The following is an 18,434-nucleotide window of genomic DNA, read 5'->3' on the forward strand; positions in this document are numbered from 1 at the left end:
GGCCGTAACAAAGGGCTCTTAAGCCCCAGTTAGTCTTTTTAGTCTTTAGCTTGAAGTGTTGACTAATTGTCTAAACTCTTTTGCTGTTTTTTTTTTGTTTTTGTTCGCAGGGATCATGCATGTTTTAAATGCTTTGGACATCATCCGGGTCACACATTTCTTTGAATCATTGATATATTTAGTTTATGGATCGAATTTCTGATGCTTTTTAGCCTAATTTTTGTGTGTTGTGTTTGTGCTTTTTTATCTACTGTGTGTAGAAAACGAAGGCAGAGAGTAAAATCAGGACTGGCATCCAGTGTCTATGGGAAGAACCTAAAGAGCAGCGACTCCTCAAAGAATCCAGCATAGATAAGAATAAGATAGAGAATCTGAGAGACAACATGTTCATGATACTTTGTTTTGTTAGTCTAATGTTTTCTCTTTACCATGTAATGTTCACAGGTGCAAGCGCAGAGGAAAAGCTTTCCCCAAAATTATTAGGAAACACAGCAAACAGGAATGCCATCGAATAAGCTTCAAAACTGTTGAACTATACAGATATAAAGAGAACTCGAATAATAAATAAACACCTAAATCTAATTGAGCGAACCTCTCGAATATTATTAGGTATTCCGTGAAAAGGTACAAAAACTGTTGACTCTTTGAAAAACCAAACAACCATGTGCGATTTAGAGAATCGGGAGAACGGACGAGTGAGTTATTCGTATTTAAGATATTGGATTAAAAAAAAAAAAAAAAAGGAAGAAGAGAAAAAGAGAAAAAGAGAAAAAGACGAAGACCAGAGCAACTTTGATCCATTGATTGCATTTTCTATGACCATGAATACAACAAGTAGCAGCTGTAAGAAGATGTGTCAACTCTGAATGAGAAAACATGTATCAAGATTGGGTCAACTCTGAATGAGAAAACATGTATCAAGATTGGGTCGAGGGATATTTCATTTCTAAATTTTTACTATTTTTTTATCCATAAAGATGTAATTGGAATTAAAAATATCCCGTTCTCCTTGTGTTAAGAATTGTGCAAACTTGAAATAGACCATGTTCGGTGGGACAGAGGGAATATAAAAGTAAATCAACAAAACCACCCACACCCAGTTTTTCAAATTTCTTAATATCCCCATGAAAATTAGAAAGTGAAGCAATAGAAGCTTTTGTACCATTTAGCAATCTAAGGAGCACAATAATCAATATCTTCCTCATTACTATGGCCGCTCTTAGCTTTGGAAGCCGTCTCAGCCCAATAATTTGTACTAGATGTAGAATTAGATTGGCTCGAACAATCACTAGATTGAATCTCCTTTGCACCCAGAAAAGAAGAACACTCCTTTATAAAATCCTTTTCTATAGAACATTTCAAATCAACCTCCTGAACAGAGCACTCAACATCATGGGAAAAGATGGAAGAAGGCTAGACGCAACAATGAAGTATCTGGAGACACTGCCACGCGGCGATGCCATGAGATCCGACGAAACTGAAGATGAAGAAATGGTCAAGCCCTAATAGCCTAAGAGCAACTGCAGTGGTGCGATCAAAACCAAAGATCAAAGATCAAAAAAAAGACCAAAATTTGGGTTTAGTCCGTGTTGTGACGCAACGGTACATGATTAAAATTTCGTCAGGCGGACTTTAAAAGTCCGCCCCATTTTTATTTTATAAAATTTCATCAGGCGGACTTTAAAAGTCCGCCCCATTTTTTGTAAATTTCATCAGGCGGACTTTAAAAGTCCGCCCCATTAAAATTTCATCAGGCGGACTTTAAAAGTCCGCCCCATTCTTTGTAAATTTTAACAGGCGGACTTTAAAAGTCCGCCTCATTCTTTTTTTTTTATTTAATTAAAATTTCATCGGGCGTAATTTAAATCTCCGCCCGTTAACAAGCGTACTTTAAATTTACGCCCAACAACAAGCGTACTTTAAATTTACGCCCGACTATATTAGAATTTGGGATTTGGTCGCGACCATATTTGGTCTGGAATTTGATCTTTGGTCCAAATTTGATCTTTACTCCGTCCCACTGTGTTACGATCTCATCCCAAATTTTTGGTTTTACTCGCCCACTGTGGATGCTCTAAGTCAACAGAGACGGCTAGGGTCAAGTTCATTTGCTGCAAGTGTAGAATTTAAGTTGAAAGTTTCCCTCTCCAAATTTCAGTAACTATGATTTTAGGAATACCAAAAACTTTCAAGGCATACAAAATAGTTTTCCCATCCTAGGTAACCTTATAAGGGGTGTCTATTGAGTAGTTCAATTACCTATATACCCTTGAACCTAAAATCAAAAAATAAACTATTCTAAACATTTCTTCTTCTTCCTCCAGCTAAACCACCTTCCTTTTCTCTCGGATTATTTTTTTCATCACTGTAATTAAATTCGATTCGTGAAATTTCGATCATCGGTTAAATTGAACTATATAATAAATCGTACAAAGAAAAAAGCAAACGTTAGGTGTTCTAAATCCTCTTCCAATCCATGAATTAAAGAAGAAGAATCAATTTAAGATGAAGGTGTAAAAACTATAATTGAACCAGAAATTGAATCGGAAATTCAACCATTTGAAGCTCCAAATACTGAAATGAGGATAAGAAGGTATTCCCTACAAACCCAATCCTTTATTTGTTGTTTTTCATGGATTGAATGGGTTAAATTGCTAAAAACTTAGGGTTTTTGACGATTACAGTAGCGGGTTCGACTGATAATTGAGCTGAGTTTTGAGCCGAACTGTTCTTGAAATTTTACCCTGAAAGTGTCTATGAACAGTTCGGCTAAACCGTAAATGTCAATTTTTAGCCGAACCCAAAATGTGTATTGAATACGTCCCAGAACAGTGTCAGGTTCGGCTAATACCTTGCAAACCTTCCCGGCCGAACCTGAGAAGTGAAATTTACCCCAGGTAGTTATCAGGTTCGGCTGACTCGATTAGATCACTTTCAAGCCGAACCTCTCTCTGTAAACACTTCGAAAATATTGATTTGTAGGCTCTAGGTTCGGCTAGCTCGTGTTGTTGAGTTATCAGCCGAACCTTCTCTTTGCACACTCAAGTTTTTCGATCTTGTTTTGGCCATAACTTTTTCGTCCGATGTCGGAATGACCTCATTCTTTTTGCGTTGTGTTTGTCTTTTCATTCTCTTGAAGTTGAAGATAAAATCTAATTGATTTTAATGAGTTTAATATGGACCTTGGTATTCTCCATCATTAGACTTCATTTTGTTAACACTTTTAGTAATTTCCACTTTTTTTGTTTGGTCCATCCTATGAAAAGGCTGCACAATATAAAACATATGTAATAAAAATCCTAACCCCTAAATGTGTATGAATTTAAGTGTTCATGAAAAATCAGTATCATGTTCGGCTGATGTGATTTTTTGAATATGAGCCGAACTTGGAAAAATATATAGTTCGGCTGATACGATATTTAGAGTGAGAACCGAACCTAACTCTCAGGAATAAGTTCGGCTTGTTATTAAACTTTAATATAAGCCGGACTAGTATCTTGCAAATAGGTTGGAAGTTGGAAAATGAAGGTTCGGCGTATAACGTTAACAAATTCAGCTAGCCGAACTGTTCATCAATTTAGTGGGTTCGGCTTATATTTTTAAGCCGAACATAGTCCTGATTCGCCGAACCATGATGAAAAATACAATTTTTTGATGATTTCAAGCTACAAAAGTGAGATTAAACATAAAATAGAAGTGTACATATGTTAGAAGCATTGGGTTCCTCATCTATGTATTCATCATCTGGATTTGGCTCATAAAAATCATCATCTTGAGTTTGAGTTTGTGTAAAATCATTCTCATAATCTAAGAAATCAGCCATTTTTGGATCATTGTTGTAGTTGATATGTATTTTCCTAGGTTTTTTAGATGAAGAGTGACCCTCCTCATCCTCCATTGAATCAAGAAGAAAAATTTTCTCACTTTCTCCTTCTCTTTCTCTCTTTCTCAATAAAAACTTTGATTTTTTTTTCTCCAAATTTTTTCGTCTAAACAAAACTTTATAATTCTGAAAATTATCTTAATCACTAAACCTTTATAGCTCTGTGCCCAAATACCATCTGTACCTCTGTCCCAGCATGTTAAAGAGTGACACGAGTAAATTTATTTAATGTATGTTTTCCTCCGTTAATGTATAGTTATCTCAAAACTTATGATTTGATGGAAAAACATTGAATACATAAAATAAAAAAGACCGAGCTTCTTCTTTATATTTGAAACTTGTTCGTCTCCTTGCTGTTTCTTTTTTTTTCTGCTTTACTACAACTTCTCACCGTAATTCATAAAATGAAATTTAGTGAATAAACTAAAATCCTCTTTAGAGTTGGGGATCTAGATGAAGGGATTGGAAGGTGGGAGTCAATAATTGGAATTAGGGTTTTATGGTGCAATTTTAAAGGAGATGGATATAATTCTGGTTCTCCAGTGTCAATATTTTCTATATGATGAATCAGGTTTACTAAAAACTAAGAAACTTATCTTACAGAACCTGTAATCCATAGGAGAGATTTGATAAATCTTACTAGTGTTTCCATGTAAGTTGGATCTTGATTTTGGGTTTCAAAATAATTTTAAAGATCCTAAGAATTGTTTCTAACTTTTTTTCTTATTCGATGGAAATGCAAAATCGGATTCCATACATAAAGTAAATTCAATATTCACTGGAACTTGATGTTCAGACTTCACAATTCTGATCATCGGACAATATTATAGCGCGGGAATCAAAAATGTCTCGTTCTTTTCATATTTATCTATTAAACAAAAATTCAATAAAAATATTTAACGATTCAACGCCGTCAAGGTTCTGTTAAGCTAATACATGTGTCACTTTCTAACTGGCTTGGGACAGAGGTACAGATAATATTTGGGAACAGAGGATCTGGACCCAATATACGAACGGTTGCACTACGGACACGTCTCCTTAATACCTAAAGTAGGCGCATATCTTGTAACGTGTAGCATTTCGCACCAGTAATAAAATTACAGTTCCCAACTTCCCCTTCTTCTTCATCTTCCCTCCCAAATTCTGTAAAGTCCAACTGAACTGGTGGAAAAAACCCACTGCGTAAGTGAAACCCTTTTGTAATCATACACCCATCACAATCTTGTCCTCATCATCTTTCTCATTTTGCTCTCCACCATGACATCATCATCTTCAACAATGGCGATTCAACCAGGAAGATTTCGAGTTCTTAAAGAAGGAGTACTACCCAAATTATTGTCTGAACAAAAATGTGGACCAGTTGTTTATTGGATGTTTAGAGATCAAAGGGTAAAAGATAATTGGGCATTAATCCATGCTGTTGATCAAGCCAACAAAGGAAATGTGCCTGTTGTTGTTGCATTCAATCTTTTTGATGCATTCAAAGGTGCGAAGAATCGTCAATCAGGGTTCATGTTAAAGGGTCTTCGCAAACTTCAGCAAACATTAGTAGAGTCCTTTCAAATCCCATTCTTCTTGTTTCAGGTAATAACTCACTTTTTTTCTCTGCAATTTTATGATCAAAACCGCATGACTCGTTTTTAGAGCGAGTTAACTCAGTTTGACTCGGACAATTTAACCTGGGTTGTATAAATAAGTAGTGCAAGAAAGTTTAATGGATTTTTTTTTTGGTTGATTAGGGAGAAGCAGTACAGACAATTCCGAATTTTATGAGAGAATGCGGAGCTTCACTTTTGGTAACAGATTTTTCGCCATTGAGGGAAGTTAGGAAATGGAAAGAAGAAATGTGTGAACGAGTTGGTGATGCAGTTACCATACATGAAATCGATGCGCATAATGTAGTTCCACTGTGGGTTGCATCAGGTAAATTAGAGTACAGTGCAAGAACTATAAGGAGTAAAATTCAGAAGTTGCTTCCTGAGTATCTCATTGATTTTCCTCAACATCAAACTCCTAACAAGAAATGGGTTGGTATTAGTCCTTTGATAGATTGGGAGAAACTCATCGACGACGTTTTGAGGTTGCATTCTTCTCTAGTTACATTTTATTTCATTTAATTGCGGTATACGCGACTCCATGTCTCTAGATAGCAGTATGTTGCTGCATTAACACCCAGTTTGGACCACTGCACATTTCAAAAGAAGCTAAATAGCATCAATAGGACATACCGGCAATCCTATCAGCGGAGAGTAGGGTCTAGTGGCCTCACATAACCTCCTGCACGTATTTAACATGTTTTGGATCTCAACAACTGTTTATGCTTGCTCTGTCAGCAGCAGTGTGCTTTGGATGTCAAAATAGCAAGGTTGTGAACAAAGAAAAAATTAGATTGATGTATACAGAAGTTTTGACCAGTGGAAACATTTTAGAACCAGGATTTTTTGGTTGTCTGATGTTACTTCTCGGGACTTGGTATATTTTAATGCATATCAATGTGAAGGTTGTTAATCTAAGTTACTTACCAGAAAAGGAGCAGAAGTACCTGAAATTGAGTGGTGTGAACCTGGAGAAGTTGCTGCAATGGAAGCTCTACTTGGTGCTAAAAATGGATTCCTTTCAACCACCAGGTTGAAGAACTATAATACTGATCGCAATAACCCATTGAAGCCAAGAGGACTTTCAGGCCTTTCTCCTTATTTGCATTTTGGTCAGATTTCAGCGCAACGATGTGCGTTGGAGGCTCGGAATGTTCGCAGCGTCAATCCTCAGGTTTGCAGTATGAACTTTGTGTTAACGATATGGTTGTGTTCCAGCTTGGTTTCTGCTGTTCATCTATGCGTCATAGACTCGTAGATCAAAATTGAGGTTGTCTTCATTTTAATTCGTTCCCTAATTGAGTTGGTTGGTTTTGAAATTGAACCTTACATTCTGTCCATGTGCCCATATTATGAAGTCAGTCGACTCGTTCATGGAGGAGTTGATCGTACGAAGAGAACTTGCAGACAATTTTTGCTATTACCAGCCTCATTATGACTCCTTACAGGGTGCATGGGAATGGGCTAGGAAAACTTTGATGGACCATGCAAATGATAAGAGAGAACATGTTTATACGTGAGAAGAATCCCTTCACTAAGTTAATTCTGAATTTGAACAACTGGTTGAATCATGTATGGTATTGTTGAATGGTTGTTTTTATCCTTTTTTTCTTTCAATTTCAGGAGGGAGCAATTGGAGAAAGCAAAAACTGCTGATCCTGTAAGATAAATGTTTCAGTTTAAAATGTTCATATGCACTCCATTCTGTTCTATGAAGGTTTGGTGTTTCAGGATCCTATTGTATCCACGAAACTTGGTATGGTTTCTTTATTATATCTTTGAACTGCATAAACTCCTGCACTTTCAGCTGTGGAATGCGTCACAACTGGAGATGGTTCATCATGGAAAGATGCACGGATTCATGAGGTAGTTAGTAACTTCCCAATGGTTTTAGTTCTTTCAAATTGTCTCCTTTGTTTATTAGACAAATGGGTTTGATCATGATGGTCGGTTTGCAGAATGTATTGGGCGAAAAAGATTTTAGAATGGACAAATGGACCAGAAGAAGCACTTTCTATAGCTTTATACTTAAATGACAAGGTAGTTGCTCTTTCCCTCTCCTCTTCCTTCTCTTTGCTCTTTACTGTTAAATATTAATATACGATTATAAAACAGTTCAATTTGTTGACATATTAACCGGCAATTTTGCAGTACGAAATAGATGGTAGGGACCCAAATGGATATGTAGGTTGTATGTGGTCGATATGTGGTGTTCATGATCAGGTTTGCGTTCTTCATCTTCACGGTTCTCTTTTTTCAGTTTACCTTGTTTTTACTTATTTATGTTCAATATAGCAATCTGAAACCTAGACGAGTACTAGTTTTAGTTAACAAGAGCTCTGTGATTGACATGTTCAGGGTTGGAGGGAACGGCCGGTGTTTGGCAAGATAAGGTACATGAACTATGCAGGATGCAAACGGAAATTCGACGTCGATGGTTATATCGCGTATGTCAAAAGGCTAGTTGGCGGAATCAAGAAGCGGAAAGCAGAAATTAGAATTAGTGACGAGGTTAAGGCAAAGTTGAAGTCTGACGTTGTACAAGATCTGGTAAAAGGTAGAATGCAAGAAAATCCTTCAGAGATTGTCCCGTTATTATCTTCATAAAGATTCATACTGGGAACATATTTGTTAGCAGAAATAGAAATGAACGGTATTATGTCTAGACACGTTTTGATTTCCATATTTTGTAATTCAGATGGTCATGAAAGTGTACCTTCTAAATATGAGACTATTGATTTCCAGTAGGAACTGAATTCCATGTCTATAAATATTAGGTACCCAGGCTTTTTCCTCATATATTTACTGTCCATCTCTTTGCTTCCTCTCTCCCAAGTCCAAACTTCTGAATTTTGTCCTCTGCTTCTTGTGTTAGCGTTTGATAACTATGTCTATGGAGAAAGAATACAAGGAAATCAGTAGGAATCCTTTAATCTACTGTTATCTCAAATTAAGACACGGAAAAACCTGCCCAAGGTCTGTCAAAGTTGAGTTAGAGCGTAATTTCAGAGTTATTACTGATGGTTATAGTTTTGATGTACCGAGTGCTGGAAAAGAGACCTTGGTTACTGATATTCCTTCAGACTTGATGATGCTAGATTTACCTTCTTTCGTAAAAACTAGTGTTACTGACATGCTGCGTGCAAAGGGAGTCCATGCTATTCTGGTCGACTACGTGACAACTTGTGTGTTAGAGGAGGTCTATGAGATTGTTACCAATCCTACATTTGATGGAGAAGAATCGGATCAGATTACTGTTCATGTTGACTATTGGATGGTGGATCAACCAGTTGATGATGATAATTATGAAGAAGAAGAACAACAAGAAGAAGATGATCTCGCCCTCGAAAGACAAATTGATGATAACTATGAAGAAGAAGAAGATAATGATGATCCGCCCTCGAAAGACAAATTGATGATAACTACGAAGAAGAAGAAGACTTCGAACTTGTTTGTTTGCAGTTGACTCGGCGTCTGAATCTGAGTCAATCCCTGACTCGGACCGAGTCAGCAGTCAGACCGTTTGTTTTCCATTTTGAGTCAGATCTGACTCGACCTCTGACTCAGACATAACCTCTGACTCGGACTCATTTGAGTCAGGTAACAAAATACCCCTGACTCATGGGACCAAACCACTGACTCACTTATTTCCGAGTCAGATGAGTCAGATCTGACTCAAAACAAACATATCGACTCAGATTCAGATGAGTCAGGTGATTTCACTCAGATCCAGATGATTCAAATCCAGACGACTCAGATGAGTCAGGAGTAAACAAACATGGTGTTCGAGTGTATTTTTGATGACCAAGTTATGGAAGATAACTATGAAGAAGAAGATTTCGTGGGTATATCTGATGCCCAAGTTATGGAAGATGATGATGCTTTCAAAATGGCATTAGCAGACTCATGGGAAGAAAGTCTGAGAAATATACAGAAAATCCGTGCATCGAGTTCGTTTATTCAAGGACTAAAAAGAGAGTCTTGTTTGCCAAGTACCGCGAATATTGCCTGTGCTATTTGCTTGGAGTTATCTAGAGTTAAAGAAGAGATCTCTCGGATGCCTTGTGGGCACATATTTCATGCAGACTGCTTAATTTCTTGGTTGGAGCAGAGCAACTCCTGCCCTATGTGCCGCTTTAAAGTTGAACACCAACTGGTTGAGGACTAAAACCCGAAGATTCCTATAATTTTTTGATAATGTAATGCAGCAGGTGTAAATATTTAAATTTCATCAATCTACTTGTTTTTCATATTCAGCACTCGGTTCACAGAATTGCTATAGATAGATAAGACTTGTTTCTACGATAATATTGTCATAACACGCCAAAAACTACACGCTGTCTAGGCTCTGGTCCTCTGGATATGGTTTAGTACTTACTTACATGGTGAAAATAAAAGAAAATCAGAATACTAACAAAGACCTTAGGACACTTTAGGACCCGTGGAAGTAAATAGGAAAGCGAGAAACTTTCGATGTCTATAAAACCACAAAACGAGCTTATTCAGTATCGTCATTGGCCTGAGCAGCAGAGGCTTCCATCATGCCGTTACGTATCTGGTTACTGATATCTCTTACGTGTCCCGGGCCATGAGGTAAGAACACAGTCGTGTTCTTTGATGAGTTTCCAAGATCTTTGATTGTGTCAAAATACTGAGTGATCATGATAAGATCCATAACCTCTTTGGCTGACGTGCCCGACACCTTGTGAGAAAAGTTCAGTATATTCTCCCTAAGACCATCAGTAATTGCCTGCCTCTGTCGTGCAACACCAACCCCACCAAGGTACTTTGCCTCTGCTTCAGCCTCAGCTCTCTTTACTTGTAGGATTTTATCTGCTTCACCTTTGTATACGCTAGCAAGTTGGAGCCTTTGAGCTGCAACATGACAGAAAAGTAAAATTATAAAAATGAAGTTTTTGCTAAGAAAGAATAACAATGCGCTAAAACAAACCTTTCCAGAGATGGGACAAAATATAAAAGGAACACTTGCTATGAGAATTATTACCAGTAACCATACGCTTATTATTCACAATAGCGTAGTTTCAAAATTTGCATTCAGCAAAATAGAATTCTGCTTCCTATATTCATTCACAAAATATGCATTGAATCTAGATCGACTACCCGTTTCTTTCACAGTATCTATTTCAGCATAAATCTTTTTTACCGATCCCCATGAACAGTTTAAAAGCAAGCCATCATATTTTCGTCCTATTTAAGAACTATCTCAACATCCTCCTCTTGGCTATCCCATGTTCGAACTTAACGGCATACTAAAGTTTAATGTCAAAATTACGAGGTAACATTATTAACAGCTAGAGTAACAAGGGGTTGCAATGGAAAAAAGGAGAAAGGCCTTCTATAACTATCCCGAACATTCCAGTGCTGAGCCTACTAATATACTGTCATTATCATCTCAAAACAAATTTTGTTGATTATACGAAATGCAGCTTGAAAATTCAAATGCGAAGATATTAATCGACTGCCTACACTTTTTACCATTTAGTCCTGCATTCTGCATGATGGGTATGTCATCATGCAAAGCAAAAAGGCGACTATGAAACTCATAACTAAAGCATGAAACGGTATAGCATAAAGAGAAAATCTCAGCGATTTTCAAGAATAAAATTCAAATTTATGAATGTTGTAGCTTCCATCAGGCTGACCAGAAATTTCATAGGCAACTGGCAGTGAACATTAAAATTCCGAATGCTTCTTTCAACAAAATTTCACTTTTTTGGTATACAATCTCAACATTATGGGTAAAAACTAGAACAACACACGTAATAACGTGATGACTAGAGAACAAGAAAAGTTATAATTTCTAAACAAGAAAAACTACAAAAGAAATTACTCCTACCCAGAACCATAACAAAAATTCAACCAGTTAGCAGAAAGATTCTTACCTGCATTTATCTCATTCATTGCTTTGCGCACCGAGGGATCAGGTATGATGTCAACCATCAGTATGTGCTCTATGCTGTATCCATATGCTCCCATGACCTAATCAGGACACCAACAAAGTTTAGCATCTCTTAATAGTTGTATTCTCCATGATCCAAAATAAATACTAGCATTGAACAAAGAGAGACTGATTTGTGAGAAAAATCGGGTACTTAGATTAAAGAAAGAGTCTATACATGGCGACATCTCAAGTCTATACGCATACAAAATAAACAACACTCTAAGATGTCAACCATCAGTATGTGCTCTATGTTGTCCATATGGTGGAGATGTAATTAGCGGACAGCACCATAGGGAGTAAAGCATCCAACATTTAACGAATACATTTCGAATTCCCAACAACTTTGAATAAAATTTACTAACTAAATTAGACTAACCTTTTCAAGCTCCTCCAGCACAGCTTGAGCAACATCAGACTTTTGTTCGAAGAGCTCATCCAATGTCATTCTTGGAACATGAGCTCTAACAACTGAAATATAAACAATGAAATAAGTAAAGCACAAACATTAGCATTCATGAAAAGAAAATCAAGTCACATATTGCATGACTTGTCAAATGTAACCAAGAAAAAGAAGCATACCATCAAATACGTAAGCCTGAATCTGTTCTTGTGGGTTTTGCAACTCATAAAAGGCATCATCAGCGTTATGTTTGATCACTCGGTATTGAATTGAACACAGTAGTTGCACGAAGACATTATCCTGTCAAACAAGAGCAAACAGTTAATATTCACCCTTTTCCAATAACTAGCCCAATATAAAGTTGTGATTTACTCAGTTTTAGGTTTACAAACAGCTCTAATCATCAATAAAATAACCCAATTATGTCATAAATCGGTCGAATTCTGAAATTACATGGGTAAATTGAGGGTATGCTTCATTTTTTTTAAACACAATCAACAATAAATTGACGGAGAAAGAGAAGACAAGAAGAGAAAGGGATGATAATACCTTAGTTTTTGTTTCAATTTTGACATCAAGAGAATTAATCCGAGTAGAAAGAACACCAGCAAGACATTCACCAGCTAAAGGATTGAAGAAATGAAAACCAGGGTTTGCTAGTTTTGAGAAACGACCGAACCTTTCTATAATTCCAATACTTGCTTGATCTATACATCCACACATGAAGAAAAACATATTCACCATTTTTTCCTTTCACTGTGGAGAAAAAAGATCTTTCTGATTTCTTTTACTTCTTTTTGGATCAAGATCAGCACAAACCTAACCAATTAAATAGAATAGAGTTTTATAAAATCTCTGGGGACTTTGAACAGAAAAGATACGACGCGGCAATTTATGGGGAAAAATAGAGGACACGGTATGAGACTTTGAGTCGATGACGTCGACGATATTATAAACCGCCTCCCTTTGATATCGTCTTGGTAGACCCACAAACACAATCTGGGGCCCAATCGATCGTCTATTATACCGAACCGGCTCACACTATAGGGTTAGTTGGGGTCGTGTTCACAGTTGATTGAATAAGAGGGGAAACCTTCACATGGTAATTTTTGTCAAATAGACGGATATGAAATACAGTATGTCACAATCCATCTATTTTCCTGACGATATAGACATACAGTGTAGACGCATTATGCTATTTTAGATAATAATGCCGGGATTATGAGAATGTGCGAGCACCAAGACTCAAGAGTCAAAACTGCCAGTGGTTTGTGTGATGTGACTACATAATGCTATAGTGGCCCTATTTTCAGATGGCATTTAATTGATAGTGTGATCCAACTACTAATGCCTAGTAATACCAATCAAAAACAGAAGTGCTAATGTGGGTTTGGCCCTATATTTTCAGTAATTAAACAGCTAACAATACTTACATTTTGCCAAAACAAGTGCAACCCATAATGTAAACAAGAGTTTCCTTTGCATTTGATGACTTCGCCATTTGTGTTTGGCATATTTTTCGCTTTCTTTTTCTTGCTTGATCTTAACTTCTTTCATTTTTGATTTGATTAAACTTTCCAATTATGGACATCAGTGTTAATCCTAAGAGCAAGGGAAGTGGGGAGGAAAAAAGGGTAAATTTGCCGATTGCCACCCTTTTTTTTATTTCTTTGCAGCTAAGTCATAATATATTAATAGCTAAAGCAATTACAAAAGTAATAAAATAGGTCCTGAAAGGCTAAAAAGAAAAAGGAGCATGCAAGCCCTAAAATAATCAACTACATCAAAAGTAACCAGTATCCGCACTCTCAATGTTAGTTAAGAGTGTTGGTCTTCCTTGGAAGGTTAAAACAGTCTTCTTTGTCCAAAGTAGCGGCATGTTTAGACATGGTATCAGCCGAGAAGTTAATCTCCCGAGAAATATGTCTAAACGTAATTCTCGTATACAAAGTCTTCAACCTTATCCATCTTTCCACCACAGCCAAGGTAACTTCCCACGGGCAAAAGCACACACTGCACTTTTCGAGTCGGAAGCAACTATTATACTGTCTGTCAACTATAAAACAACCGATTCAAGGACTCATTCTAAACTGGCAATTATAGCTTCAATTTTTGCATCATAATTTGTAATAGTGCCCAAGCCCACATCCAAAGCATCCACACACGTGATGTTTGAGTCACGGAGAACACAACCAGCCCCTGCTAGACCTGGATTAAGTCTTGGTGCATCATCACAACAACGCAACAGACTATCCACATATGAAGGTATCCATTCACAAGCTATATGATATGTATTCTTGACTTAATTTTCTGTGTTTCACGTTGAAAAATCTAACCAAAATCAAGTCTTCTTGGTTGTTATGCATAAAGTTCTTGATCCTACGAGAGTAACTTGTAATCATTAGTAAAATATTTGTCTTCAGGGTATGGAAGTTCACCTTTTCATCCTCAAAACACGTTGCATTCATGTCTTCCACGGTTTTGACCTTGTGACTTGAATAGCCAAAAGCCACAGATGTTTTTCCATAGGACTTCTACCTGACATAAATGAATAACAAGCTTTGAATTCTGCACTAGGAACAATGCGAAAAACTTCAGCTAACCAATTCCAACACTGTCTCGCCACTTGATAGTTTCAAAGGATATGTTGTAGATCTTCAACTTCTTGTTTGCACAGATAACAACGATTAGCCAACTCGTGTTTCAGAAAGTATATTAATATGTCTTGAGTAACACATCATCGAGGGTGCAACAGTCTCCACTTCATGGCAGCAATTGTAGGATGTATTACATTTTTCTATAAAATACCGGGCATATTAAAACTTGCAGTCTGATGTTGTCGAGTTACTTCAAAAATTGACTTTACCGAGAATTTACCATGTTTATTTGGACACCAAACTCTCACATCTTCATCTACAATTGGTCTACTCATATGCACAAGATCCACATTACATACTTCTAAAATGTCAGTCATCATGTTGTTGAAATTCCAGTCGCCATTAAATATATAGCTGCTAAGTCTAGAAGAATACTCACTTCTCTGAGAGCATGGGATTCCCAAGATAAAAGCAATGCTACCAGAGCCTAACCAATTATCAAACCAAAGTGAAATACTCTCTCAATTTCCCATAATCCATCTGATATTATCATCCAAAATGTCATGAACCCATTGAATACTCCTAAGGGTAGAAGAGTTATGCTTATAATTAACCAACGTACCTTTCGAATTTTGCACGCATATATTTAACTCAAGTCTTTTCAGATTGCAGAATATTCCACCATAGTTTCATGATAAGTGATTAGCTTACAACAACTATTCTACACATACCTAAACCACCTTATGAGTATGGACATCACACTTTGTCGTAATCAACAACAAAAGTTCTCCTCTTAGATGCATCACCAGTCCAAAGAAAGTTTCAGATAGATCTGTCACATTCTCTGATCACTCGCAACGACCATCTATAAACACTTATATTTTGTATTGGAAAGCTCGATGTTACAGACTTAGTCAGTACAAACCTAGCCTGAAAAGAAAAGAGATTCCCCATTCAAACATCCAATATAGTTTTAATCTTGTCAATGACATCTCTAACATGATCAATCCTTACCGTACATGGAATGTACTCCCAAGTGTTTTTCAGGGAACGAAGACAGAGACATCTCAAAAAGATGTGCAATACACAGCTTTCGCTACTATTTGAACAACCACCGATATATAATTTACTTTTAGACGTATTCACCATTTGACCAGAAGCTTCTTGGCATTGATGAAGTGTCTAATGTTAAATCATTTCTCAGTCGAACCCACAAGTGTTTTTATATAAAGTTTGTTGTCAAATTTAATTAATCAAAACTATGTCTTGATTTCTAGCTACAATTAGTCAAGTCTCGGATTATGATAGAAGTGTGTAGTTAAGAATCGTACATCACTGCGTTCTACCGTTTGAATGCGAGGATCAACCGAAGCTTTTGGAGAACTTCTTCAACAAAAGGTAAGTGAAGACTGAACCACCTATTTCTCAAGTTATATTAATCCTTCTATCTAGAGACGATGTCGCGTAACTAATTAGACTATCGTAAGAATATCAAGAATTTCGAGTCAAGTTTATCTTGGTAATATCGTTCTCGAAATATATACGACTAAGCTTAATGAACATTCGTTAATACTTGATGAATTTCGGTTAAAACCAATTTATTGTTCATAATCTAAATCATGATTCAAGATTATCATTTGAAAATAACATGGAATATGTGTCATCGATGTTATTTGGAAATGTTTCAAATTGATTTAGAGAGAAATATAGAACTACTGTAAATCTGGATACATGACAGTATGCACACCAGTTTCACATACTGGGAAAACTGTTATAGGTCCGGAGCCGCAGTACATGTATCGGTGTAGCTATAGTTCGACAAAAAAATATTAGTACGCATACTTATTGTAGTAATTCGATTGTGGTAAATACGGATTCGTTGCTCGGACTTGAATAGATTTAAAAACAAAAATATATACAAAATTGTCACAGGATCAAGAGATACTAGGATTCAGGATTTCACCAATTCTTATACTCATGCGATTCATGTATTTATTCTAAACAGTTATAGCTTCTAAACATCGACTCTTTATTTGCCAAAATAGATTTTAAAAATATTAAGTGTAAATCTTAAGCATGGCCTATCAAAGGATTAGTCCCAAGCATAAACCATCAAATGAAATCACAAATAATTAAGAAAAATCATAATTCAATTCATAATAATGCAAATAGTCATAAAAGAATTAAATAAAAATTATTCATGCATAAAGAATGGTTTCCTCCATCATCCCAGTATTGGGGTTTAGCTATTAATATCAATCACACACTCAACATATTAATTCAAAGCTCAAAGTGTGATTAAAAGAGTCAAAAGTTATAAAATAGTAGTTCTGAGACTCACAAAACACGTCCAGAAAAGAACGACAACAGAAAACTGCAGCGAACTGCGACACCTCTCTTCTGTTGTTGAGCTGCTGAAAATAAGACTGTTCTGGAGCTGCTGAAAATAAGGCTGTCCTGGAGAGTCTATTCTTCGTGGTCTTGAAGCTTTTTAATGGCAGCAGCAGCAGCAGGTGAACATTGCTGTTTTTCCTTCTTCTTCGCTCCTCCTGGCTCTGGCTCGACCCCAAACTCTTCATCCCCTTTCTATGACGTAAAACCACTCTTATATAGCCCTCAAATCCCCCAAAAATCTCTACTAACAGCGACCATTCTTTTTATTCTTCTCCGCATGCAGTTGAGAGAAAATCTCTCCTGTGACTCTCTACGAGTGCTGTTAGCTATGAAATAGCAACCGAACTATTCTTAGGACTTGAACAGGACCAACTACATGTATATCCAGCGTGAAAGTCTCCCAAAAATTTCTCACAAAATATTTGAACGTGAACAGCAACATACGTGTCCTGTTTGGACTTTGATTTCTTCTCCCGGTCATTCCAGCCACTTATGGCCCTTAAAATCACCCCTGTTAGCTTCCTATAAGTCCATAGAGTAAGCCCAAACATTTCCAGCCCTTTAATCGCACTATAGCTCCTTCAAAAATTCCGATCAAAAACTGCCAGTTAACAAACTCACTTTCCCGCCAAAACTTCATTTGAAATGTGAAGAAGAGATGCCCCCTATCCATCTCCGGTGTCCCTTTAGCAGCTGCCTGGAAATGGGTCACCCCTTAGTAATTAGGTTACCCCTTATCCAAAATTGAGGGTCTGTATAGTGAGTTTTCTGGGACATTTTCCGCACTTTTTCGGGGTTCCTCCGAGGTATTTCTGAGGTGCTTCCGATACTCTATCAACGGAGGTCCAAACGCCGCATTTTCAGCCAATTTCGCCGCAAAACCTTATTCTTCTAAAAACACCTACAAATAAATAAAATACCATAATAAGTACAAAAATGGGTACTAACAATATATACAATTGGGCTATATTAGACACATAAATGCGTCTATCAATACTCGGTATCCATACCATAAAAAAATATGTTTCTCGTGAACCAGGAATGGTAAGCATACCTAGTATGCATACCGTAAAGGAATTGTTGTTTTTGAAACTACAGTGATATCCATATCCTATACACAAACCGGGAAAGTTTTCCGAGTTCCTGAACTCGTTTTGTCTTAAGGGCACACATACCCGGTGCATGTATCATGACAATAATAGTCACAAACAAGGTAGAGTACACGTACCTGGTAAACGTACTTGCACTCTCGAATATTTTCAGATGCACAAAAGTTGTTTTTGCGAGATAATTGGCAATTGAATAAATCTCTAAAAACACTACATAGACATGATAACCTATGGTTGTGACTCAAGCTTAAAGTTCTAACTGCTATATGAATATGATTAAGCTTATGGTTCAATCGACTGGTTTTGGCTAACCGTCCATGGAAAATATCTTTATACAGGGTTCGGTTATGGTTCATCCTAACTAGAGCACTACACCAAATTTAGTGATTAGCAACGGTAGCTGGCAGTTGCAAAGTGGGGTCGCAACAGTTCGTCTCTGTTACGAAAGTCGATGTTGCAATATTTCGCAACGACTTCATTTCCATTGCGAATTT

The 18,434-nt window shown here is 36.9% G+C and overlaps 3 protein-coding genes across 4 annotated transcripts; 2 read left to right on the forward strand and 1 right to left on the reverse strand.

Moving 5' to 3' along the window:
- The first annotated feature begins 4,975 nt into the window (after nucleotides 1-4,975).
- LOC113304846 (deoxyribodipyrimidine photo-lyase-like) lies at nucleotides 4,976-8,277 on the forward strand. Of its 2 annotated transcripts, none has more exons than XM_026553982.1 (9): nucleotides 4,976-5,467; nucleotides 5,623-5,963; nucleotides 6,409-6,652; nucleotides 6,837-6,994; nucleotides 7,102-7,138; nucleotides 7,286-7,344; nucleotides 7,437-7,518; nucleotides 7,630-7,701; nucleotides 7,837-8,277. In XM_026553982.1, the coding sequence occupies exons 1-9, from the start codon at nucleotides 5,141-5,143 to the stop codon at nucleotides 8,083-8,085; spliced, it is 1,569 nt and encodes a 522-aa protein (XP_026409767.1). In that variant the 5' UTR covers nucleotides 4,976-5,140; the 3' UTR covers nucleotides 8,086-8,277. The 2 variants fall into 2 exon arrangements, with proteins under 2 accessions (XP_026409767.1, XP_026409768.1); XM_026553983.1 differs by having other exon boundaries at nucleotides 6,927-6,994.
- A 979-nt stretch (nucleotides 8,278-9,256) lies between these two features.
- On the forward strand, nucleotides 9,257-9,646 carry LOC113305365 (E3 ubiquitin-protein ligase RNF181-like). Its single transcript, XM_026554419.1, has one exon. The coding sequence runs from the start codon at nucleotides 9,257-9,259 to the stop codon at nucleotides 9,644-9,646; it is 390 nt and encodes a 129-aa protein (XP_026410204.1).
- Nucleotides 9,647-9,681: 35 nt separating this feature from the next.
- LOC113304847 (hypersensitive-induced response protein 4-like) lies at nucleotides 9,682-12,743 on the reverse strand. Its single transcript, XM_026553984.1, has 5 exons — nucleotides 12,390-12,743; nucleotides 12,020-12,140; nucleotides 11,817-11,908; nucleotides 11,382-11,478; nucleotides 9,682-10,353 (listed from the first exon to the last, which is right to left on the reverse strand). Exons 1-5 carry the CDS (start codon nucleotides 12,582-12,584, stop codon nucleotides 9,977-9,979), a joined length of 882 nt encoding a protein of 293 aa, XP_026409769.1. The 5' UTR covers nucleotides 12,585-12,743; the 3' UTR covers nucleotides 9,682-9,976.
- Between the last annotated feature and the right edge of the window lie 5,691 nt (nucleotides 12,744-18,434).

Source organism: Papaver somniferum, chromosome 8 (assembly GCF_003573695.1).
Source record: "Papaver somniferum cultivar HN1 chromosome 8, ASM357369v1, whole genome shotgun sequence".
NCBI classification, from domain to species: Eukaryota; Viridiplantae; Streptophyta; class Magnoliopsida; order Ranunculales; family Papaveraceae; genus Papaver; species Papaver somniferum.

Coding starts and splice junctions, on each gene's coding strand:
- LOC113304847 (XM_026553984.1), bottom strand. CDS start 12,584: ATGGTGAATATGTTTTTCTTCATGTGTGGATGTATAGATCAAGCAAGT. Junction 12,141..12,389: donor AAATTGAAACAAAAACTAAG/GTATTATCATCC, acceptor CTTGTTTGACAG/GATAATGTCTTCGTGCAACT. Junction 10,354..11,381: donor AATGAATGAGATAAATGCAG/GTAAGAATCTTT, acceptor GTCATGTTGCAG/CTCAAAGGCTCCAACTTGCT.
- LOC113305365 (XM_026554419.1), top strand. CDS start 9,257: ATGGTGTTCGAGTGTATTTTTGATGACCAAGTTATGGAAGATAACTAT.
- LOC113304846 (XM_026553982.1), top strand. CDS start 5,141: ATGACATCATCATCTTCAACAATGGCGATTCAACCAGGAAGATTTCGA. Junction 6,653..6,836: donor TTCGCAGCGTCAATCCTCAG/GTTTGCAGTATG, acceptor CATATTATGAAG/TCAGTCGACTCGTTCATGGA. Junction 6,995..7,101: donor AAGAGAGAACATGTTTATAC/GTGAGAAGAATC, acceptor TTTCAATTTCAG/GAGGGAGCAATTGGAGAAAG.